We start from the raw sequence: 22,044 nt of genomic DNA, 5'->3' as shown, positions 1-22,044 counted from the left end.
GAGGAAGCTGAAGCCGAGGCCTGAAGTAACGGTAGAAGATAACAGGTAAGATCACAGACTTTGGAGTTAGACAGACTTGGGTCTAGATTTGGCCAGCCACTTCCCAATTTTGACAAGTTTCTTATCATCTCTGAGTCTAGCTTTTCCCCCCTAAAATCGGAATAATAAAAGAATCTGCCTCCATATATAAAAGGAATTAGCAAATGCTATGGCATATAGTAAGATCTCAACAAAAGGGTATCGTTTTTGCTCAAGATCATCTCATAAACTCAAAGCCAAGTTGAACCAGTACCCTAGAGTCTGAACACACAGCTCGCCCCATATCTGCATGCCTGTCTAAATAGAGACAGCACTCGCTTATACGTAAAGAAGCTGTCCGATAATATAGGAAGATTTTCTTGGAGGGGAAGCCTCAGAATAAGAATACATTTGTATAGTAATGATACTATTTTAAGGACTTCCAAGTGCATAATTTCACTTGTGTCTCACAGCCATGCTTGGAAAAGGCAGAAATATTACATAATTCTCAGGGGGGAAAACTAAGTTCATAGTAGCCTAAGTGACCTGTCTCATAGTATCACATAGTCATGAGATGCCTGGGCCTGGGACACAGGTCCTCTGTCACCCACCAAGGTCTCCTTCACAAAATCATCCTGAATAGCTGATCAGACATATGACTAGGAATTTAAAAACAGTTCCAGTTCACTCCTGCAGAGGGCAGACTTATACCCTGCCCAGTAACTCCGACACTACTGATGTTACATCTGCAGAAAAAAAGTCAGCGTTCACAGAATTTTGTCCATGATGATCCATTTGTCTTTGACTTCCCAGGTCTTGCTCTACTTTGCTACAAGTATTTAGCAAGCACATAGAGCACGAGAACTCGCTACCAAGTAACGTTTGCAAAGTGGAACGGACTTTAGATTTCTAAACGGCTATGTTTTCTTGTTGTCCAGCTATCAAATGGCTTGGCAAAATGGCTCAGGCCACTTTGGGTTCTATGTTGTAGCACGGAGAACTCTACTTTAACAGGAATACACATTTTCTGCCATGGAAATAAAATCCCCCAAATGCTGATGTGGCAGGATTTTTCTAAGGTTTCAAAAGCCCTAACTCAGTACTGCACTTAGTCATTTACCTGGTCAGCGGTCCCGAGAAACTTCTCATCTCCTCTTGTTCCTTGGAATCATTAAGAATAACCTGAAACAAAAAGATGTGGTCTTCACAATTATGACCCTGTCAGTCAAGTCAGTAGCCATGGTGCTTGCAGAGAAAGCAGAGGGCAAAAGTAGACTCTCTCTCTCTTTTTTTTTGTTTTTTTTTTTTTTTGGAGAGGTATTGCTATAGGGCGCGTGCACTCGCCAGACAGAGAGAGACAGAGAGATAGAAAGCGAGAAATCACCCCCCAGGGGGATGGCCACACTGCAATCCCTTCTCCTCCATTCTCCTCTCGGGATCTCGGGCATGCACGCACACGCGCCTGGTGTGAGTTTTAAGCCACCGGGTCCAGGACACAAACCGTGGTTGACTACATGGGAGTCCAACGACATAGCCATTATGCTAACTGCTGGTCCTAAAAGTGGACTCTCTTGATGTGGGAAATGCGCTCCTGCATCTCAGGGAAAACCCCCTTAGCTTTATTTCTGCCAGAGAAGAGCCCTACCCATTCCTGTATCTCCCAATCCAAGCAGCGTATGGCTCAGTTTCCCCCAAGAGCATCCCATTCCTGGAGATGCCTGGGCTCAGGCATAGGGGAGTGGGGGAACTGTGTTCAGAGTGGCTAGAGAGCTGTGTGCTGCCATTCCCAGGACACACACTCGCTTTACCTCCATGCTGTGCAGCTCAACAAGGGCCGTTTGCCCATCAGTGGGAGAGCTGGGACCCGCACACACCAGCTGGCCTCCAGGCCCAAAACTCACAGGCACGTGAGGGATGTAGAACTTCTTGGGTTCCTTGGGACCAGCTGCCGAGACATCCTCTGCCCAACAGACACAGACAGACATTGTCAGCCTCCCTTCCCCTGCTTTTCTTTAGCTCAGAGATACACCACAGACCTATTTCTGTCCAAATGCCACCTGGGCCTGAGAAAAGATTTTGGGTGGGCTACATAATTAGAAGAACCCCTTGCTCCATGTCAGATTTAATCCTCTGAGAATGTGTCTGAAGGATTTGACAGTTCAGGCAAATGACAGTGCGCCCAGTCCAGACACTCAGAAATGGCGAGACGCCAAGGGGTCCCCAGCTCTCCTAGCGGCTCTGCTGACACCAAGTCTCCTACATGCAGACGACGCTGGTGCTTTGTGTGCAGCTTTTGCTTCACCTAATTCTCTCTGGTCTTCACTTTCCTCACCTGTTTCTTAAAAGCACGATTGAGTGATGCCTCCCCCAGCCTGCTGATGGCCAGGCCAGTGTTCCCTTCCAAGAACTAGCTATGACGTAACCTCCATTACAAGGGAAAAGGCAGGAATGGAAGCGGTGCCAAAGTTGGCCTCTCCACAAGGAGACCTATAGAAGCAAATGAGGTGTACAATGATCCATTCCAGGAAACGCAGAACAGGGAGACTTTCCAAGACTCTTGCCACACAGCCTCACCTCGTCCAGTGCAACTAACTCCCATGGTCGCTGTAGTACCCACCAGCCTGTCCTGGACTCCACACCACTGAGACCGTCGGGTCATACAGCTCCGGGGTGTCCGCCATGTACTGGCTGAGCTCATAGCTGCTGGAGCTGAGGCCAGACTCGTGCTGCTGGAGGAGGTTGGACTCGCTGCTCAGTGACGGCTGAAAGTTAGGAACAATGAAAGTACGTGGGAGGGAGTTCCAGAGAGCCGGTCCTCTTGAGCGTTCCTTCAAAGAGGCAAAATCTAAATGTCCCAGGAACTACAGTGAGCATGGCTGTGTTGAAAGAAGGGATCGTTCTGCTGCCAGGTATTTGCTAAAGGATACACTGTGGCTCAGTGACCAGCATGCACGTCCCGGGGCCAGGGGGCCTTGAGTTCAAATCTCACCTTTGTCCAACTTGTAGTTGCTGTGACCTTGGACAAGGGACTGAGACTCTCTGAGCTCAATACCCTTGTCTAGAATTACACATATTTGCCCTATACGCTTCAAGAACTCACTCATGAATTTATTCACCAACTACTACATGAGCACTTACGATACTCTAGGTGCTATGCTTTCCACAGGGACATGGGTATACACAAAATGCATAAAATTCACATTCTGGAAGCAGTAAACAGTGGGTCTGAAGTTCCTTGTGCAGCCTCAGGGGCTGTACCCACGTGAGACTGCAGTTGTTGTTCCTATTAGACATAATCACGTCGGCCCTGCCGATTAAATACTAAACACATAGAAGAAATGACCCTCAGAAAACAGGCCCATCTAGTCAGGGAGACAATATTAATACACTGCCAAAAAGTAAAATTCTGTCTCTGCAGTATCTTCGTAGATTTTCCATAAAAATAAAATGATTCTAAAATAAAAAGGTTATTTTTAAAACACTGAGTTCCACTCTGTGGCCCAGCTGGTATACACAGTAAATTTTAGAGAAGATGGAAGAGTCAGGAAAGGTTTCCAGGCCTGCTTTTCAAACCTGAATTAAATGATTCTAACAACATCCCACTTCCTAGGTACACCTCATGGCTGGTCCCGGGGGAGGGGGCCTTGACACCTGGTGGCAATCTCTCCTCGTTTCCCAGCAGCTCACAGTGACGAGTATGACATTTCCTGATTCTGCCAATTTGACACAAATGCAGAAGGGCTAGATCAGGGCCTCAAACCCTAAGACGGAAGGCAGGGAAAGGAGGTGACGAGAGTGCAGCCTCTGCTGAGGGACAGGAGCAGGCCCCACAGACCGCTGGTCCCCCAGACCCCCCTCGCCTGTCCCTCCCTGCCACTGCTGATGGTGCTGCCCACGATGCCCGGCCACAGCCTCCAGCACCTGTGTCACTTCAGGTTACCTTATTCTTCTGGGCCCCCGTCCGAAGACTCTCAGAAAACAGCTCCCCGGGCCTCTCCTGTCCAGAGGTGGAAGCAGGACTGTCTTTATCAGGGATCCAAGTGAGTGGTCTGCAGCGAAATGACAGGGGTGGTGAGGGGGTCCCCCCCCCCCACCCCCCCCCCCTCCCCCCCCCTGCCACTGCTGATGGTGCTGCCCACGATGCCCGGCCACAGCCTCCAGCACCTGTGTCACTTCAGGTTACCTTATTCTTCTGGGCCCCCGTCCGAAGACTCTCAGAAAACAGCTCCCCGGGCCTCTCCTGTCCAGAGGTGGAAGCAGGACTGTCTTTATCAGGGATCCAAGTGAGTGGTCTGCAGCGAAATGACAGGGGTGGTGAGGGGGTCCCCGGCAAGCTGGTGAGACTGTGCTGCTCTCTGCTGGGGCTGTCCTGATTCGACGCCTGAGGTGGGGGTCCAGGTGGCCTAGGCACCACAGGGAAAGGCCTTTTCCTCCCATTCACCACCTTAGTCTATTCATCCAGAAAACCAGGAGTTCTTGGGTTCCATAGTGCACTGACTGGAAGTGGCCTTGGGCCCTGCAGAGAAGGGCTGGTCTCTGCAACCAGGCATCCTGGAATGACTCAGTCTGAGCACCAGTCCGGGCTGGTGAGTTCCCAGGCTCAGGGCACTGAACAAATGCTAGGGCCAAAGTCTCTTCCCTGACCTGCCTTTGCCCAGAGGGATGCCCCATTCTCAGTGCCCAGCTGTGGGCTAAGGAGGAACAGGCCAGCCCAGGCAGAACCCAATCATAGGAACTTTTGAAAAGGATCAAGGCCCTTGGTTAAGACAGACAAGTAACCTCACCAGACTCAGACTAGCCCAGGTTTGGAGACAGCCTCAAGAGAGGAGAATTTCTCCATCTAGGGTCCCTGTCAGCAGCTGGCCTACCCATACATCCCTGTGCTGGGACGAAAGCAGATGGGCTTCCAGAGGTGAGGAGAACCACATGCTGTGAGGTTCGCCGACACAGCATGACAGCACACATCCGACCCGGCCTCCTTGCACTTACTGAAACTGGGTCTCACTCTTGGTTCCAAATGGACTGCTCTGGCTTTCACGACAAGGTTCACTGAGGTACTTTTTACCTCGATGATCTTCATGCCAGATATAAGGACTCCCTTGCCTGGGCACTGTATCCTCAGAGAAAACGAAATAAAGACAGATCACTTCCTGCTTCTGTGAGTTCGTTCAGGAAGACATTAGTATCTGGGAAGCGGGGTTACCGCAGGATGGTGAGTACAAAACATATTTCCAGGCCAGCCCAAGGCGTGGTGGCTAAAGCAACCAGATCCTACATGATCGTGTAGTTCAAGACCCAGACCCGACAGCTTGGGTGTGTGTGCATATGTGCCCAAAATCCTGAGAGGAGAATGGAGAAGGGATTGCAGTGTGGCTGTCCCAGCCCCCGGGGAGATGATTTCTCACTTTCCCTCTCTCTGTCTCCATCTCTCTATCTCTCTCTCTGGTGATCACACATGCCCTGTGGCAAAAACTAAAAGAAAAAAAATGCCTAATTGAATTGAACAATATTGAGTGTCCATAAAACACTTCAGTCCTCTCTGAAGCAATTAGCATGGCTCTATTCTTTTGTACAACGGTGAGGATCAGGTGTGTGTGTGTGTGTGTGTGTGTGTGTGTGTGTTTGACATTGAAACATATTCTGTTTGCTGGTAGGTCAGAGGCTGCCATTACCACACACCCTCTACCTACCATATACAAAATCCTGCTGGTACGTATCTGCACCCTCAGGATGAAGTGTGGTCAGACCTGTGCTGTAGCCCTTAAAACTGGCTTCACTGTCCCTTGGTCAGAGACTATGCTCTTGGCTCTCAGAAGGGGTAGAAGAAAACTGTGGATGAAGTGCAAACTCCCCTTGGTACAAGTACCATGGTAGTTTCAGTACCATCAACTACACACACAAAGGAAAATGACTCCTTTTTATCTCTGCTCCTCGAGTCATCTAGGAGTAGTGTCTCTGCTGTGTCTCACTGGCCAAGATAGGATGCCAAAGGTGAGGCTCTGAGCATGGCGCATTAGTCTCTGCCCTGCCTATCAGACCAGCTGCACCAGTCCCAAACCCCAAAGGCTTCTTGGAGATGATTGCATACCTCTTTCTTCCTGCAGCCACTGTGGGTGTCCACGGTAGTAATAACTTCCATAAGCATATTCTTCCCTTAGAGATGGAGAGCGATAGCTCTGATATGGATCCTCATAGCCTGGCCTAAAATATCATAAAGAAGGCCAGTCACACGCAGATGAGTGTGGTGAAGGGACAAACAAATGGGGGACTTGACAAACTAAACAACTGCACAGGGCAGAACTGCAACCCCACTCTAAAATCTGCTTGAACACCCCAGTTGGGCTGGTCCCATAGCCTACTGGTTAAGGAAACCAGATGCCGCATACCCAATGACAGTTCAGGTCCCAGCCCCTGTGGCTTGGGAAACATGTCAAGAGCATGTACATGTGTGTTTAACATCCTAGCAAGATGGAGAAGTAGAGGAGAAGGGACTGCAGCATGGCCATGCACCACTGGCATGTTTTCTCCCTGTCCCTTTCTCTGTCTTTCTCTGGTGAGCACACAAACCTTCTAGCAATGAAAGAAAGAAAAAGAAAGAGAGTGAGAGAGAGAAAGGAGGGAGGGAAGGAGGAAAAAGAAAGCCACAGTGAATTCTAGATCCCATAAACAGAAAATCTAGAATCAGAGCAGGAGGAGGGGCTTTGATACATAACAAGGCTGGAATTGTAATTATTATTTACAATTCTTTAAAAAAAAAAAAAAAAAAAAAAACACCTCTTCTTTTTCATTGCCAGAAGGCCTGTGCACTCGTGCACGGGTGCAAGAGAGAGACACGTCGGACTGCCTGGAGTCTGATTACTTTCGTTGCCTTTGTCCTTAACATACCCTCCTATGAGGTTTCAATAACCCAGTAAGATTGGAGAAAGGAACGTCCAACACCCCATGAACTATTAAGTCCAGAGCTATCAATTAGAGCTCAAGGAGGCAGGCATTCCAAATTCTCCAACCTGGGATCACCTCACTGTGACTTTGTCTTGACCTTGGAGACTATAAGTTCATCTCTGCTTTCTCTGAGGTTGAGTTTTTCCTATTCACTCAATGTAGATTTCTCTTTTCGTCTATCATACTCCAGTATGTTCTAAGCACTGGGCCTGCTCCAGGTGTTGGTGGCATCTGCCATGCTAACCCCAGGTCACAGTGGTCCAGTGATGACGTGAAACTTTTCTTTTTTCTTTTTTTTTTTCTTTGCTTTCCTTTCCTTCCTTTCATTTTTTTCTTTCATAATTTTGCTAGATGGGACATAAGATGGCCAGAGAGAGACAGAGAGAGAGAGAGAGAGAGAAAGTAAGAAAGCCTCCCCTGCCCCTCCCAAGGGTCAGTCACGTCACAATCCCTTCCCCTCCGTTTCTCCTTTCCAGATTTTGGGAATGCATACACTCATGCCAGGCATGTTTTTCAAGCTGCTCAAACCATCTAGTTGGCCATAACCACCAGGCTCCTTAAACACCACACCATGGGCTGGTCCATGCGGAACTTCTTATAGGGACCCCCCGCCCCAGGGAAAATTTGCATAGTAAAAACATACTGCCTTTTACAATTTCAGAACAAGAGGGTCCCATCTGCTCCCTCGAATTTCATTATTTTCCCTATCCTCTGCCCCACCCCCTAATACTCAATTGCATTGTAATGGATTTTTTTTTTTTTGAGAGAGAGATTTTTGCTATAGGATGTGGGTGTTTGCCAGAGAGGCAGAGGGAGAGAAAGTGAGAAATCACCCTCCAAAGAGGATGGCCACGCCACAATCCTTTCTCCTCCATTCTCCTCTCAGAATTTTGGGCACATATGTACAAGTACCCAGTGTGAATTTTAAGCTACTGGGCCCAGGACTTGAACTGTGGTCAACTACATGGGAGTTCAGCAATATAACTATTACACCATCTGCTGTTCCCTGTGATAGCTTCTTTAAGAAGTTCCAGGAGGGGATAATAGGAGGAAATTATTATCTTCAATCACTAAAAGTCCATTTAGGAGAGGACAGATTTTAGCTAAGTCAATGTAGTAACATGGAGAAGAAAAATATGAGAAACGAAAGGAAAAGGAAGAAGGAAATGAACCACCTGTTCCTGAGTGTTTCGGAGAGCTGAGTTCATTCCAAATCCTGAAAGCATACCTGGAATACAAGTGACCGGGATAACCACCTTGGTAATAGTCAGCGCCAGGCACTGGCTGATGCCACTCCCCAGGCCTGGATGTGTAACGGGGCTGCTGGTGCTCTGCCCTGAGGTCCTGATGTGGCTGGGGACTCCCACGGGTATCTGGCCGTTGATAAAACCCCTCTCCATTGTGTCGAGGATGAGAAACGGGCCGATGATATCCATCTTTCCACAGCCCTTGATCTGGATCCTTCGTTGGAGCAATGGGCCTCCCCCGTGGCTGAGAAGGCCACTGGGGAACCCAAGGTTCCATCCCTAAATCTCTGAATTTCTCTTGGGTTTTGAGTCAGTTGAGTAGTTATTTTATTCTTCTGCAGGAAAAAAGAAAAAAAAGAAAAAAAAAAAGAAAAGTGAAGGGGGTGGGGGAATCAGTTTTTTAAGCCTATATCCAAATATGGTGGTTGACTAGGTTTGATGAAAAGAACAGCTATAGTGCTTAAAATCTATTTAAAACAAACCATATGAGCCTGGATATAGAGAAATCAGGGCGGTGGGGGAGGCGGAATTGAAGCAGATACATGAAATAAATAACAAGCTAGACAATTACATTGATGTTTCTTAAAAAATTAAAAAGTACATTTGGAACAACAGATGTGGGAGGCATGGGAGACAGATAACTAATAGATGCAGCTAAAAATGCTATCAAGGAATTCCAATTAATGTCTCCTTATTTATCCCATCAACAAATATTTATTCAACACTTCAGAGGCCCTGTGGTATCATCGAAATAGAGGGGGCCTCGGAGAGAGCAGATCACAGTTCAAACCCTACCTCTGCCACTTACTAGCTACTTGATTTTTTCAAGCCTTGATTTCCTTACCCATAAAATGGAGACCATAATACCTTGCAGGGTTGTTGTCAGAGTTAGAATTAAGGCATAGAAAGTGCTTAACACACTGGCTGGTATATAACTGTTTGATACACAGTACTTAGGGTTATCTGAGGAAAAGATGAGGGCACGGTGAGTGGCTGAAGACATTTCTGCTATGGTTGAATATGGATCGCTGCTTCTAAAATTCATGTCAAAATTTTATGATCAGTATGGGGAGGTAGGGTCTTTAAGAGGTGATTAAAATGGATTAATGTCTTTCTTCAGAAACTGGATTACTTCTCACAAGAATGGAGTAGTTACCCTGATAGCAGGTTGTTATAAAGCGAGGTCAGCTCTCCTGTTTTGACCTCTCTTGTACATGCCTGCTCACTGCTCTCACCTGTGCTCCCACTATGTGATGTCATGTGCCATGTGATGACATGGCATGAGACCCTCCCTAGATGTGGTTCCCAGTCTTGGACTTCCCAGACTCCAGAATCATGAACCAAAATAAACCTCTTTTTCCTTATAAATCACCCAGTCTCATATATTCTGTTATAGCAACAGGAAAAAAAAAAAAAACTAAGACAACTTCCTGAACAAAAAGAAGCTTAAATTGACCTCCTCAAGAGATATTCTTTTGTTTTTTTGAGTCTGTACATTGATCTCCTAGAAGAACTAGACCCTGTAAAATAGCTATATCTGCCCCGCCCCCGGGGAGCCAATAAGATGCATGTTTGGGATTTTTATGAGAAACTTGAAATCCAGGTCTCAGGATTCCTCCTGGCTAGAGATTTTAAGTCAAGGAAGTCTCCTTAGCATCAAAATCATTTTCCCCACTTATTCCTTAAAGTAGAAATTAGTTTTGGGGACTGACTACTTTCCTGCTCATATTCCAGAGGATACCTGCCGAAGGAAAGCACACTTCAGACCTCAACCCTGCTCAGAGATCTTCTAGAATTAGGAGCACCCACAGCTCCATCAGCCCCCACATTTCATCTCCCTGGGGAACTATTTTAGGCTGCAAGATTTCTGATCTAATCAACTAACTTGCTGCCACTCCTGAAGCACTCAGCCTCATATAAGAATTCATACCAGAATAGAAGGGCAACAGGGTATGTGTCAAAGCCAGGATATCACTCAGCTCGAAGGCCATGAAGCAGGGTCCACAGCTCTGAGCCGCTGGGAGGCAGAAGTGCTTAGGAAAAGGGCAAGGTGCAGAGGTGTCTTCCACCTCCAGATCAGTCGCAGCTGGGGGAACATATGCCTTCCCTCCAGGTCAGCTCCCTTCCTTGAAAAGCCCACGTGCAATGGGCACCTTCAACAGCAAATCTCAGGAAAGGCCAAACAGTCCAGACACAGTGAAAGGGTCATGGGTCCTTCCTAAAGACACATGGAACTCAATTCCATTTGGACACAAGTAAACGGACCAGGAAAAAAGCAGCTTTCAGCTTGTCCCCCGACACTTGTACCAGGCAGTCCTTCCCCAGTTGCAAAGGCACAATACATAATCTCTTCACCCAAATCACACCATTGTATTGCCAGGAGACATCACCTCCAGTAGGTTAGACCTCAGGTTATAATTAAGGACACCAGATGAAAAGTACCTGAGAGTTTCAGAATGGAGGAATGACAGCTACGATGACAAGTCACATTCACACATTCATAGAAACGACCTCTCCTGGCCCCCAACAGGGCAATGTTGCCTTCCCTAACTCAACGGCACAGCAAGCACAGCCCAGGGAAGGGAGAGAGGGAGCTGGTGTTCCCACACACCTGGCTGACGGCTGCCCACCTTCCTTCAGCGCTGCTCCAGGGACCTGGCCCAAACGTGCCTCCTCTCCTCTGGGAGAATATCAAAGTCCAGGTGCCACATCTACGAAGGCCTACCTGGCCCTCAGATCTCCAGCCAGTTAGTGACTTTCGCAACTGCCCGGCCTCCATGGAGCTGACTCATTAGGGCAAAGTGCAACCCAGCACCTCAGTCTGGGATGGACCTGACTCTGCGTATCTGCTCAGAACCCTGTAGGAGACCGGGACTTCTGTTGGACTGGCCAAGGCTGAGTCAGGTCCACGCACATGAGAAAGCATCAGCCCCTCACAGCAAACTCGGAGGACAGAGGACTCCAGAGAGAGGAAGTCCAGAAAGCCCTGAGGCCGCCTGGTCTAGCCAGAGGAACACACCTTCCGGGGCTGCCCCTGGCTCTCACGTGACTAAAGCTCTCTGAGTGCCAGTTTCTTTTTCTGTAAAATAACAAAAACTTAGTTTATGACAGTTGTTTTAAGGACTCCATGTTCGTAAAGTAGCACATGATATATAAAGAAATGTGCTCTACAAATAAGTGTGATCCTTTCCTTTCAAAAGAGGTGAGCAAATTCCACTGGTTGGGTGGGGAAGTGGGGGCTACTCCCTGGTGGGTAGGAAGTACCTGGGGTGCCTGGTATGGCTTTTCTCATTCATGTTTGTCTCCACTGGGTCTGAGTTATATAACCAATCGTTTCCTTTCCTTTCCTTTTCTTTCCTTTCCTTTTCTCTTCTTTTTGTTTCTTTTCAGGTTTATTTATTAATTTATTCCATGACAGAAAGACAGACAGCTAGGGAGAGGACAGTTACCCCTGATGGGGTACTCACATTGGGATCCACCCCCTAGCATCAGCCAGCCCCAAAGGCACACACACACGCCTAAGCCCAGTGTATTCAGAGAGGTCCCAGGACATGAACGCGAGCCCCCTCCAACGTGAATGTAGTTGGTTACCACTGCAGCCCCTTCTAGCTCCCCCTCATTCTATTATTACTATCAAAGGCCAATTTGTTTTTTTCTTTTTTTTTTTTGCTTGTTTGTTTTTTCTGGACAGGTTTTTGTTATAGGGTGCATGCCCTCACCAGAAAGACAGAAAACGAGCCATGCACTCACCAGAAAGACAGAAAACGAGAAATACCCCCCCCCCCAGGGGGGGGGATGGCCACGCCACATTCCTTTCTCCTCCATTCTCCTCTCAGGATCCTGGACACACACACACACACCTGGCGTGGGTTTAAGCCACAGGGCCCAGGACTCGAACCACGGTTGACATGGGAGTCCAGCAATATAGCCATTACACCAACTACTGGTCCTGAAAGGCCAATTTGAATGCCCAGTGTTGAACTGAAGACACTGAAAACTCTTCTACTATAACAAAAACGTAAGTTCTTGCATTTGAAAACTACGTTTCTTCTTTGGGACCAGCAGATGGCATGATGGCTATGCCACTGGACTCCCATGTAGTTGACCGCGGTTTGAGTCCTAGACCCGGTGGCTTAAACTCACACCAGGCGCGTGTGCATGTGTGCCCAAGATCCCGAGAGGAGACTGAAGGAGAAGGGATTGTAGTGTGGCCATCCCCCCTGGGGAGGGTGATTTCTTGCTTTCTGTCTTTCTCTGTCTTTCTGGTGAGCACATGCACCTATAGCAAAAACCTCTCACCCCCCCCAAAAAAAAAAGAAAAGAAAAATACATTTCTTCAGCATTAGTAAACATAGAGAAGCTCATGGCTACTACTAAATTATATTTTAAAATTCAGAATTTGCTCCCAAAAAAAGCCCAGCTGGTTTATTTTTTCTTGCAACAAAGACTTACTGAGTTCCTATTACATGCCAGGATTTGACACACATAAAGAGACACAGTACTTGCCTCCAAAAGCTCAGAACAGGGGTGCACTGGCAGCTCAGTAGTAAAACACAATGCTCTAAAAGGCTGATTCACATGGGAAGGTTCTGAGTTCAGGTCCAGAGACCTTTCTGAGTCCACCAGGCACATGTATGCCCATGATCTGGGGCTAGCTGAGGCTAGAGGTAGATTGTGGTATCAAGATCCGGTTACAGGTGCTCTCTCTCTCTAAATATTTCTCATGGAAGAAATAAAGAAAGAGAAAAGAGAAAGAAGGAAGGAAGGAAGGGAGGAAGGAAGGAAGGAAGGAAGGAAGGAACGAAGGAAGGAACGAAGGAACGAAGGAAAGAAGGAACGAAGGAACGAAGGAAGGAACGAAGGAAGGAACGAAGGAACGAAGGAAAGAAGGAACGAAGGAACGAAGGAAGGAAGGGAAAAAAAGAAACTTCAAAAATAGAAGCTCAGAGCAAATTAGCCTTTCAGGTTGTCACTAGTCCAGTGGAAGCTACACTCAGACAGAGTAATGTATCTGGGTATAAGATCTCAGCCCCTCAAATGACTTTTAGTAGAGTAGTTGACTATAGCCATGAAATCAGGCTCACTTAAGATTACTGGTTTTTGTTTTGGTTTTGTTTTCTTTTAATTTGCCAGAGGGCAAGTATACTCACCAGAGAAAGACAGGCAGAAGGAGAGTAAGAAAGCACCCACCATGGGGAATGGTCACACCATCCCTTCTCCCTTCTCCATTTCTCCCTCCTTTCAGGGTTTTGGGCACACATGCACATGAGCCTGTATATTTCCCAAGGCACCAGATCTGGGACCCAAATGCAGTCGGCTATTTGGGATCCAGCCACCTTAACCACCATGCCATGGGCTGGTCCTCTGCACTGTCATTTTGAGTCCTCCCGGAAGGACACATGCACCAAGAGCAGGAATCAGAACATTATTGATTAAGCACAGGCTTGTTATCAAATTACATGTTCTGATATATCATACAACATTCATAATCTGATCGGCCTGCAGCATGACATCAGTCTTGCCGGATAATACTAGTTGCATAATTGAAATGCTGACTTTGGAAAGGACCTTAGAGATTATTTTAGCAGCTTTGCTTTTTGTAAATGGTGAAACTAAGATCCAGAGAACTGAAGTGATTAACCCAAGATCACAAAGCTAGCTAGAAATTCACTGAGGATTACATTGGTATGATCCTGTTCCCTTGCACGGGGCTTACAAGAGCTGATTATTAAATATTCAGGAATTGTGTCAGCCAGTTGCTAAACCATGTATAATGTGAAATCCACCTTGGTAATATTTCCCCACAGTCGTCGGCAATTGTCACAAAGCAAGGTGGCCGATTATTTGTGTCTTAGCGGATCAGTGTACTGGCACTCTGATGTCTAACCCAAACTCTTAGTTCCTTCAGTGACAGAACTGTCGTGCGGCGCTGGCTTCCACTGCACATCTCTGGTGTAAACATCCAGCCAGTTATTCCAAATCTCCTTTTGTGACATCCCAAAAGCATCTCTAATTATCTCAAGAGTTATTATGGAACTCTTGTAACACTCATCAACCAAAATTAATTTTCATTAGCTTTTGTTATTTTATATAGACATACGGCACATAGCAGTAATACGGGTAGTGGAATGAAACAGATCGTGATGGGAGCTCACCAACCGAAAGTTAGGAATGTATCGGTCCCTGGCTTTCCCAGCATATCAACTGTTACTAAGTCTTCCATCCCGGCAACTCGATGATGCCTGGTTTCTAAGGAAAATTCAAAAACTAAGAAAGTGGCCAACTTAATTGTGGGACAAGTCTGGAGTTGAATATTATATCCCAGAATTTAATTGGGAAAATTGAATCACAACAAAAGATCAAGTACATGAGACTGAACTGGTGAAACAGAATTTTATGACTTTTGACTAAAATATTGTTGATTTTTTTTTCTAGGCTTTGTTTTCTGATTTTAAGGATTTTTGTCTTGTCTTGAGCTGCCAATAGGTTCATGTACCTACTATTTGAACAGAACCCCAACCTGTTTCCTGGCTTTAAGTTTTAAGCGTATGTCCTTAGTATTTCTTTGAAATCTGCTTTTCTTGAAAATGAAAAATATAGTAAAAAAATACATAATTAATGACATAGTAAGCTATATAGCATAGAATATACTATAAGGTGCTACCTTATAGTATATTCATTCTACTCAGAGTTTCATGCCTTAAGTCAGACATGGATTCATAGATATGTATATATCAGCTGAGCTTGCTATTGAAAGTAGTTAGATTATTTAAGAAATTTTATGAATCAATAAAATGTGGGGAAAAAAGGAATGGAAAACAACTGTGAACACCTGAGACCATGTGGGAAGAGGGTGGGAAATGGCAGAGGGTGAGAAATAGGGGGAAATACATATATATATATATGAAACTAGAAATGAAAAATTATGGACGATAACGTATGATTAAGCTACTATGAAGCTTCTTCTGGATGGGAAATTACATTTTGTATGCTGTGACAATGCTCAGTGAATAAATGTAAATTAATTAATTTTAAAAATAAGAAATAAAAAAGATTTTTAAAAAATTTCACACAGTAACTCAAGGCTCAGCTCAAGGTTTCAGTATTCTTAAACCAGTAGGACATTGATATTTTAAAAACTCATGTTTTAAAATAAATAACGTTACAAACAAAAAATAAATAAAATTTACCCAGCTTGACAACACATTAGGTACTCAGTTCCCACCTGGAAGAGGTCTTGCCATCTCAAATCCTAGCTATAGAACCTCTGCAATAATCCCACAGAATGCCTCATGCATAAATAACCACGGTTTTCACCTTATCCCTGTTCCAAAGGTCCAATCCTCATACCTGATTCCCATTCTGCATTCCAGCTGTCCACCAGGATTAGAACCCTGGAAGCTTGCTGATCCATGTGACTCTCCCTCCCCAGTCCTAGTCTCCATTTCAAATGCCAGACCACTGTCTAGAGACTTGCTTCAAACAGGAATTGGAAGCTACAGATTGCTCTGTATGGATTGAATGTTTTTCTCCAAAACTACCATGTTGAAATCCTAACTTTCAATGTGGTGGTATTAAGAGCTGAGGCCTTTGGGAGGTGATTAACTTAAGACTCCTCATGAGTGGGGTTAATGCACATAGAAAATAGACAAAAGAGCTTGCTTCCTCTCTCTCCTCTTCATCATATAAAGATAAAACCAGAAGGCAACCATCTACAAACTGGGACATAGGCCCTAACCAGATGCTAGAGCGACCAGCACTTTGATATTGGATTTCTTTGCCTCTAGAAGTATGATTAATTAGCTTCAGTTGTTTAGGCCACTCATACATACTTTTGTGTTATAGGAGCCCAAACTGACTAAGACACTTACCTCAGTCTGACACCTGTCTAACGAAAGAATCACCGATCTAACAACGCTGCTGGTTTCTAGATGTGCTATGGCTATGGACTCCCAGAACTGAGTTAGGTCTGCCATGAATCCTTGAGCACTGGGATTTAATGACTGGTTACTTTTATAAGGGACAGCTCAACAGCTGAGACATCCCCCAGGCTTGACTCCATTACTTTAAGGAAAGTAAAAAATTTAGAAAGCAAACTGAGAAGTTTTTTACCAATAGGTCAGCCATAGTTACCTACTATTGGACAATGAAATTTGGGGTGATTTTGCTTGTCTGTATTCTCTAACTTCTCTACAGTAAATGTATTTTATTTAAAAGAATCAACTCACATTACTTTAAATCAATATATCCAAATACTATATTGTCACATCAGTAACTAATTAGGCACTCAAGTGGTAACATGGGTACATCACTCCCCAAAGTTCCAATCTTCCAAGATGGAGTACCACGCTCAGTCTACTCTTCCGGATAGAGTTCGAAACAGTCATTCATTAAATGAGAGTTTATTGAACACCCACTTTATGCCCAGCACTGCAAAGACAGATACATAGCGTATGAGCCCTGCCCTAAAGAAGCTTTGAATCCAGTGGAACAACAGACACTCATAATAGGACGTAATCATTATTTTTTTATTTAATTTTATTTATTCATTTTTTTTTATTTGACCAGAGGGAGACACACACACACACACAGAGAGAGAGAGAGAATGTGAGAAAGCAAGCTACCAGGTGCACAACTCGAACCGTGGTTGGCCATGTGGGAGTGTCCAGCACCTTAACCACCATGCCACCTGCTGGTCCCAGGATGTAATCATTATTATGATGCATGGATCACTGACTTTTCTAATGAAAGGAAGCACTAGAGAAGGCACAGGATTAGAAACAAGGAGATGTGCTATTCAAGTTATTCCACAAATCAAGTAAGAAAAAGAATATATATTCATATATATACATATGCCAACATACATTGAAACTGTTGACTGGAGAAGATAAGGGAGGAGAAAAATTCAAGAACAATTCCAAGTTTTTAAGCTGTGGAGATGAGACCAGGCTATGTGAGTGTATGCATATGTATGTATTTTTGTTTTATTTTGGTTTTTTTCTGTGTTTGTTTTTAACAATAATCTTGAAAACGGACCCAGATGATGGGGAAAATAATAAATCCGCTTTTGGACACACTAATTGTGAGGGGCCTACGAGACTCAGAGTTAAGTGTGATCAATAAGCACTTGGCTACAATTGTCTAGAGACTAATAAAAAAGTCTGCAGAGAGAAATTATGGCGTTTGAGGCCATCGGCATGGATAGTGCTGCCAAAGAAGGGCTTAGGATTAGAAGACAATGAGGATGAAGCTCTGAGGAGAGCCTTGAAGAGCTGGACACAGAAAGAGTATGTGAAATATTAAGGAGGTGCCCTAGAAACAGGCAGAGAACTAGGAGGGAATGATGTCCCAGAAACTAAGGGGCATGATGACTTCAAAAATAGGAGAGTGGTATGAGACCAGCAGCTGGCGTAATGGCTATGTCTCTGGACTCCCATGCAGTCGACTGTGATTTGAGTCCCAAACCCAGTGGCTTAAACTCACACCAGGTGTGTGTGCGTGCATGCCCAATATCTTGAGAGAAGAATGGAGGAGAAGGGATTGTGGCGTGGCCATCTCCCCTGGGGGGTGATTTCTCGCTTTCTGTCTCTGTCTCTCTCTGGCTGGCTGGCGAGCACACGCACCTTATAGAAAAAACTTCTCCAAAAAACATAAATAAATAAAGAGTGGTCAATAATGCCAAACTTAGGAGGAATATCAAGAAAAGTAACAAGTAAAAGTGAGTGTTCTCTGTACCCCAGGATGGGACAGTTAGGAGACTGCTGATAATAGGAACATGTCTGTGGAGGTGTGGCCAATAAATGGAGGGATTCCACACAGAAAGGAAGGAGACATCAAGTACTAATCACACTTTCTAGAAGCCTGGGCTGTGAACAGAAGAGCTGAGGGTTTGATGGGGCATTAAGGTCGAAGAATTCTGTAGGGTGGGCAAGACAAGAGGGTTATGTGTTGACTCCCGTGGTGAGGCTGGAGATGCAGAAAAGGGGCTGATTACTGAGGGAACAAATCCCAGGCGAGATTCACAGGGATCTGGAATCTAGAAGGTAAACGAAGTTGAATTGAGCTAAGAGGAAAGGCACCTTTTCCTCTGAGCAAGGGATCCAGGAGAGGAAACTGAGCATAGAAGGAGGCAAGTGTGTCAATAAGAGGACTAGAAACTGGGCGTTCTCTGTGGAATAGAATTCCAAGTTTCCATTGCCAGGATGGGCATTTAGTAAGAGATTGGAGAAACGTTCTGAAGGCTTGGAATGGCCAGTGTGCAAACAGCAATGGGCTTTAACTAGGAACACGTCTCAGAGCAACCAGTGGGCTGAAAATGCTGCTGTTCTTGGATGCCTCAATGACTTTAAGCTCTACAGGGATACTGACCTTCTGTGCTTTGTCCCATGTTCTTTCCACAGTGTCTAATACAGTGCCTGATATATGACAAGAGCTCAGTAAAGTTTGGGGGTTTTTAGTTTGTTTTTATTTTTGTTTGTTTGTTTGTTTGCCAGAAGGTGCATGCACGAGAGAAAAAGCACCCCCAATGGTGCATGGTCACACCACAATCTCTTCTCCATTTCTCCATTCCATCAGGATTTGGGGCATGAACACACACATACCCAGCATGTTTTTCAAGCTTCCAGGGCCAGGATTTGAATTGTGGTTGGCCATGTGGAATTACATTCCCTATGCCCTGTTCTTAACTGCAGTACTACAGGGTCGACCTTCCATAAAGTTATTTATAAATGAATGCACATCTGAAATGTATAGCAGCGACAGCTTGCCCTGTATGATTGTAGCCAATAGTTTTCATGAACTGAACTTTGAATTAAACTTTGATAGGAATTTTCAAGAGAAAGTGAAAGAGAGTGCTGAGGCAGTGAGCGAAGGGGGTTGAGCAAAGAGTGGATAGAGGGAGGCCACGTAGGACAAAAGGAAGATTGAAACAGACATGCATTACCTGCATACCTTGCTAAACTGAGGTCCCTAGGCACACAGAAGAGACTCAATTCAACTGGAGAATAAAGGAAAACAGCAAATCACAATAGTCATTTTTAAAAGGGGCCAGACAGTGAAACAGCAGAAAAATACTGCTCCATGAGGCAATCCCATGTGAAAAGGGTACAAGTTCGAGTCCAGAGACCTCCAGTGATAAACTTGACCATTGTCTGGGACTGGGTAAAGGCTGGAGGCAGATCACAGCATCGGAACCCTATTCTCTCCTCTCTCTCTCTCTCTCTCTCTCTCTCTCTCTCTCTTTCTCTCACTCTCTCTCTCTCTCTCTTTCTCTCTCTCTCTCTCTCTCTCTCTCTCTCTCTCTCTTCTCCCTCTCTCATCTCTCTCTACCTCTCTAACACACTTATGGAAAAAAATAAATAGACTTTAAAAAATGAAAAGAAATGGAGCCAGCAGGTGGCATGGTGGTTAAGGTGCTGGATTCCAACATAGTCAACAGAGGTTGAAACTCACACCAGGCGTGTGTGTGTGTGTGTGCCCCAAATCCTGAGAGAAGAGTGAAGAAAAAGGAACCGCAGTGTGGTCATCCCCCCTGGAGGGTGATTTCTCACTTTCCCTCTTTCTGTCTCTCTCCAGTGAGCACCCATACCCTATGGTGAAACCTATAAATAAGTAAAATAAAAACTCTTAGCCAAAATAGAAATGACTGGATAACGTCCACACCCACATTTCCAGCAACGTCTGATGCATTGCAGCTCTTTTTAGTCAGCAAGCATCTCATCTCTCTGACTCCAAGAATGAGTCAAGAGGTTAAGATTTCATGCAGAGTAGTCTCTTGTCACTGGTAAAGCTACCTCCTGGAGCCAGTGTTGGAGACACAGAGCTCATGGCCTCACCGGTGATTGACTGCCAAAGCTTCGACCTCATCCTTGGAGGGAGCTGGGTGCAGGCAAATGCAGAACATCCTGCACTAGTCAGCAGCTCCAGTTCTCAGAAAGAGGTGTACTGGGAAAATAGGGGGCTGGTGCCAGAGACCATGATCCCGGCACAGACATCGCGAGCTGCTGGTGCCTGTCTTAGGACTGTTACTCTTACCAGCGTCTTAGATGTGAAGGTTTGCACGATGCAAGTTTTGTACAGGACAAAAGAGCCCCATGGATGAGCCCTGACCAAGGACTGCTTGAATGTCACCCACCTGGCTGCCTACTAACCTGCCCTCCCTGTTTCCACCTCTGCTGCCAACAGCTAGAGGAGTACCTTATTCAGGAATGACACATGCTTCCTTATCAGCCCTGCGCTGCCCGAGGGGCCCCTGCTCCACACCTTGTCACCCTTCCCATTTGATTTGTGCCCCTGAATCAGGGTAGCCAGGGTGCCAGGGAGATTCTACTATGGCTTCTGATCTCACATGAAGCTCCAAGAGGCAAAGGTTTCTCAAATACCTACCAAATGAAGTGCAGAACTGCAACATTCTTGGAGCGTTTTCCAAATGCAGGTCAACAGGATGGAAATTCCCAGAGGAACAGTCCAACATGGTAGTCCTCAAATAAGGCTGTCTGGCTGTGAATTCCAGCTCCACCATCTGCTGGCTGCGTGAACTTGGGCAACTTATTCCGCCTCCTTCTCGTCATCTGTGAAATAGAGACAATAATAGCACCACCTACCTCGCAGAGTTATAAGGATTAAAATTAGATTTAAAATCTACAAGGTATTTGGCACATAGTAAGTGTTCAATAAATGTTTTCTTTAATTGCCAAAGGGTGCATGCTCTCGCCAGAGAGAGATAGGGAGAGAAGAGAAAGAAAACACCCCCAATAAAGCATGGTCATACTGCAATCCCTTCTCTTCCATTTCTCCATCCTGTCAGGATTTCGAGCACACACATGTGCACACACACAGTATTTTTCAAGCTGCTGGGCCATGTGGGTGGTCACATGGGATCAGGCTCCTTTAGCCACTAGACTGGCCCAAGAAATGTAAACTGTTACCATTTCCCTGGAAACACTACAGTGCCTAAGAAGCCCTCTGCACACCATATCAGCAGGGATTCATTGACTGTCACTGCTGTGAAATTCACAACTCTTCCGTGACACTTAATCCAGTGCCCCCACTGAGCCACGAGATTGCAGAGAAACAGAGAAACTGTGTCACACAACTACACAGGAACAGAGGATGGGCTAGGGTGGGAACATCAGAATCAAAAATTCTAAGAAACTGGCCCAATGCGCTTCACATTAGAGTACTTGGAGCCCCGGGACAAAGCAGGATGTCACAGGGTAAGCATCGATTTTCTTTTCTATGCAATTTTAAATAACATTTAATTTAAAAGAAACACAAGTATTTGGGGGTGCAATTCAAATCTGCATTGGCTTTAAGATGAAACATGAAACTTCAAAGAAATTGCAATATTTGCCAAGGGACAGATATACTCAGAGAGGCGCACATGTGCCTATATTCAGACACACATACCCTACACGTCCCTGAAGTTACTTCCTGCCACTGGGTAGAAAAGTTGGCGAGGCACACTTTGAACACTTTGAACAAGGGCAGACATTCAGACACACAGAGCCAACAAGCTGCAAAGAATCTCTGGAAAGGGTCCATCCCTGCAGGTGAAGCAGAGGCTGAGCCAGCAAGCACAAGCCAAAGCCCGCGGCCGCACACGGTGCTTCGGTTCCAGGCCCACTGCAGTAGGAGCTCTCTGCTGCGGGATAAAAACTCCGTTATATAAGACTCTGCAGGGTCCCAGAGTCTGGTGACTCTGTTCACCTGGGACAAGTAGTGTTTGTTCTGTGGAGAAGGTAGGTCAAGCTCCTGACGGAAACACACCTATTATTTTGGAGTCCGGCCACTCTTCCCAGTGTATAAGGCACATCTGTGACTCAGACTCGCGGTTCAG

At 45.6% G+C, this 22,044-nt stretch overlaps 1 protein-coding gene across 10 annotated transcripts in view; it reads right to left on the bottom strand.

The window, feature by feature from the left end:
* The window catches only part of SEC16B (SEC16 homolog B, endoplasmic reticulum export factor), a 52,041-nt gene extending 31,279 nt beyond the window's left edge, over positions 1-20,762 (bottom strand). For 2 of the 10 annotated variants that reach the window (XM_006165293.3, XM_027767039.1), the window contains exons 1-8: positions 10,819-10,993; positions 8,189-8,542; positions 6,107-6,219; positions 5,008-5,128; positions 4,202-4,310; positions 2,636-2,780; positions 1,827-1,978; positions 1,139-1,200 (exon numbers count right to left, since the gene is read on the bottom strand). In XM_006165293.3, coding sequence (XP_006165355.1) covers positions 1,139-1,200; positions 1,827-1,978; positions 2,636-2,780; positions 4,202-4,310; positions 5,008-5,128; positions 6,107-6,219; positions 8,189-8,484 — 998 coding nt within the window. In that variant the 5' untranslated portion in view covers positions 8,485-8,542; positions 10,819-10,993. The other 8 variants (XM_027767035.1, XM_027767043.1, XM_027767036.1 and 5 more) reach the window with 8 other exon arrangements.
* Positions 20,763-22,044: the final 1,282 nt, after the last annotated feature.

Source organism: Tupaia chinensis, unplaced genomic scaffold (assembly GCF_000334495.1).
Source record: "Tupaia chinensis unplaced genomic scaffold, TupChi_1.0 Scaffold143876_1, whole genome shotgun sequence".
Lineage (NCBI taxonomy): Eukaryota > Metazoa > Chordata > Mammalia > Scandentia > Tupaiidae > Tupaia > Tupaia belangeri.
The sequence above is the reverse complement of the archived record's forward strand: the minus strand, read 5'-3'. Positions and strand labels throughout refer to the sequence as shown.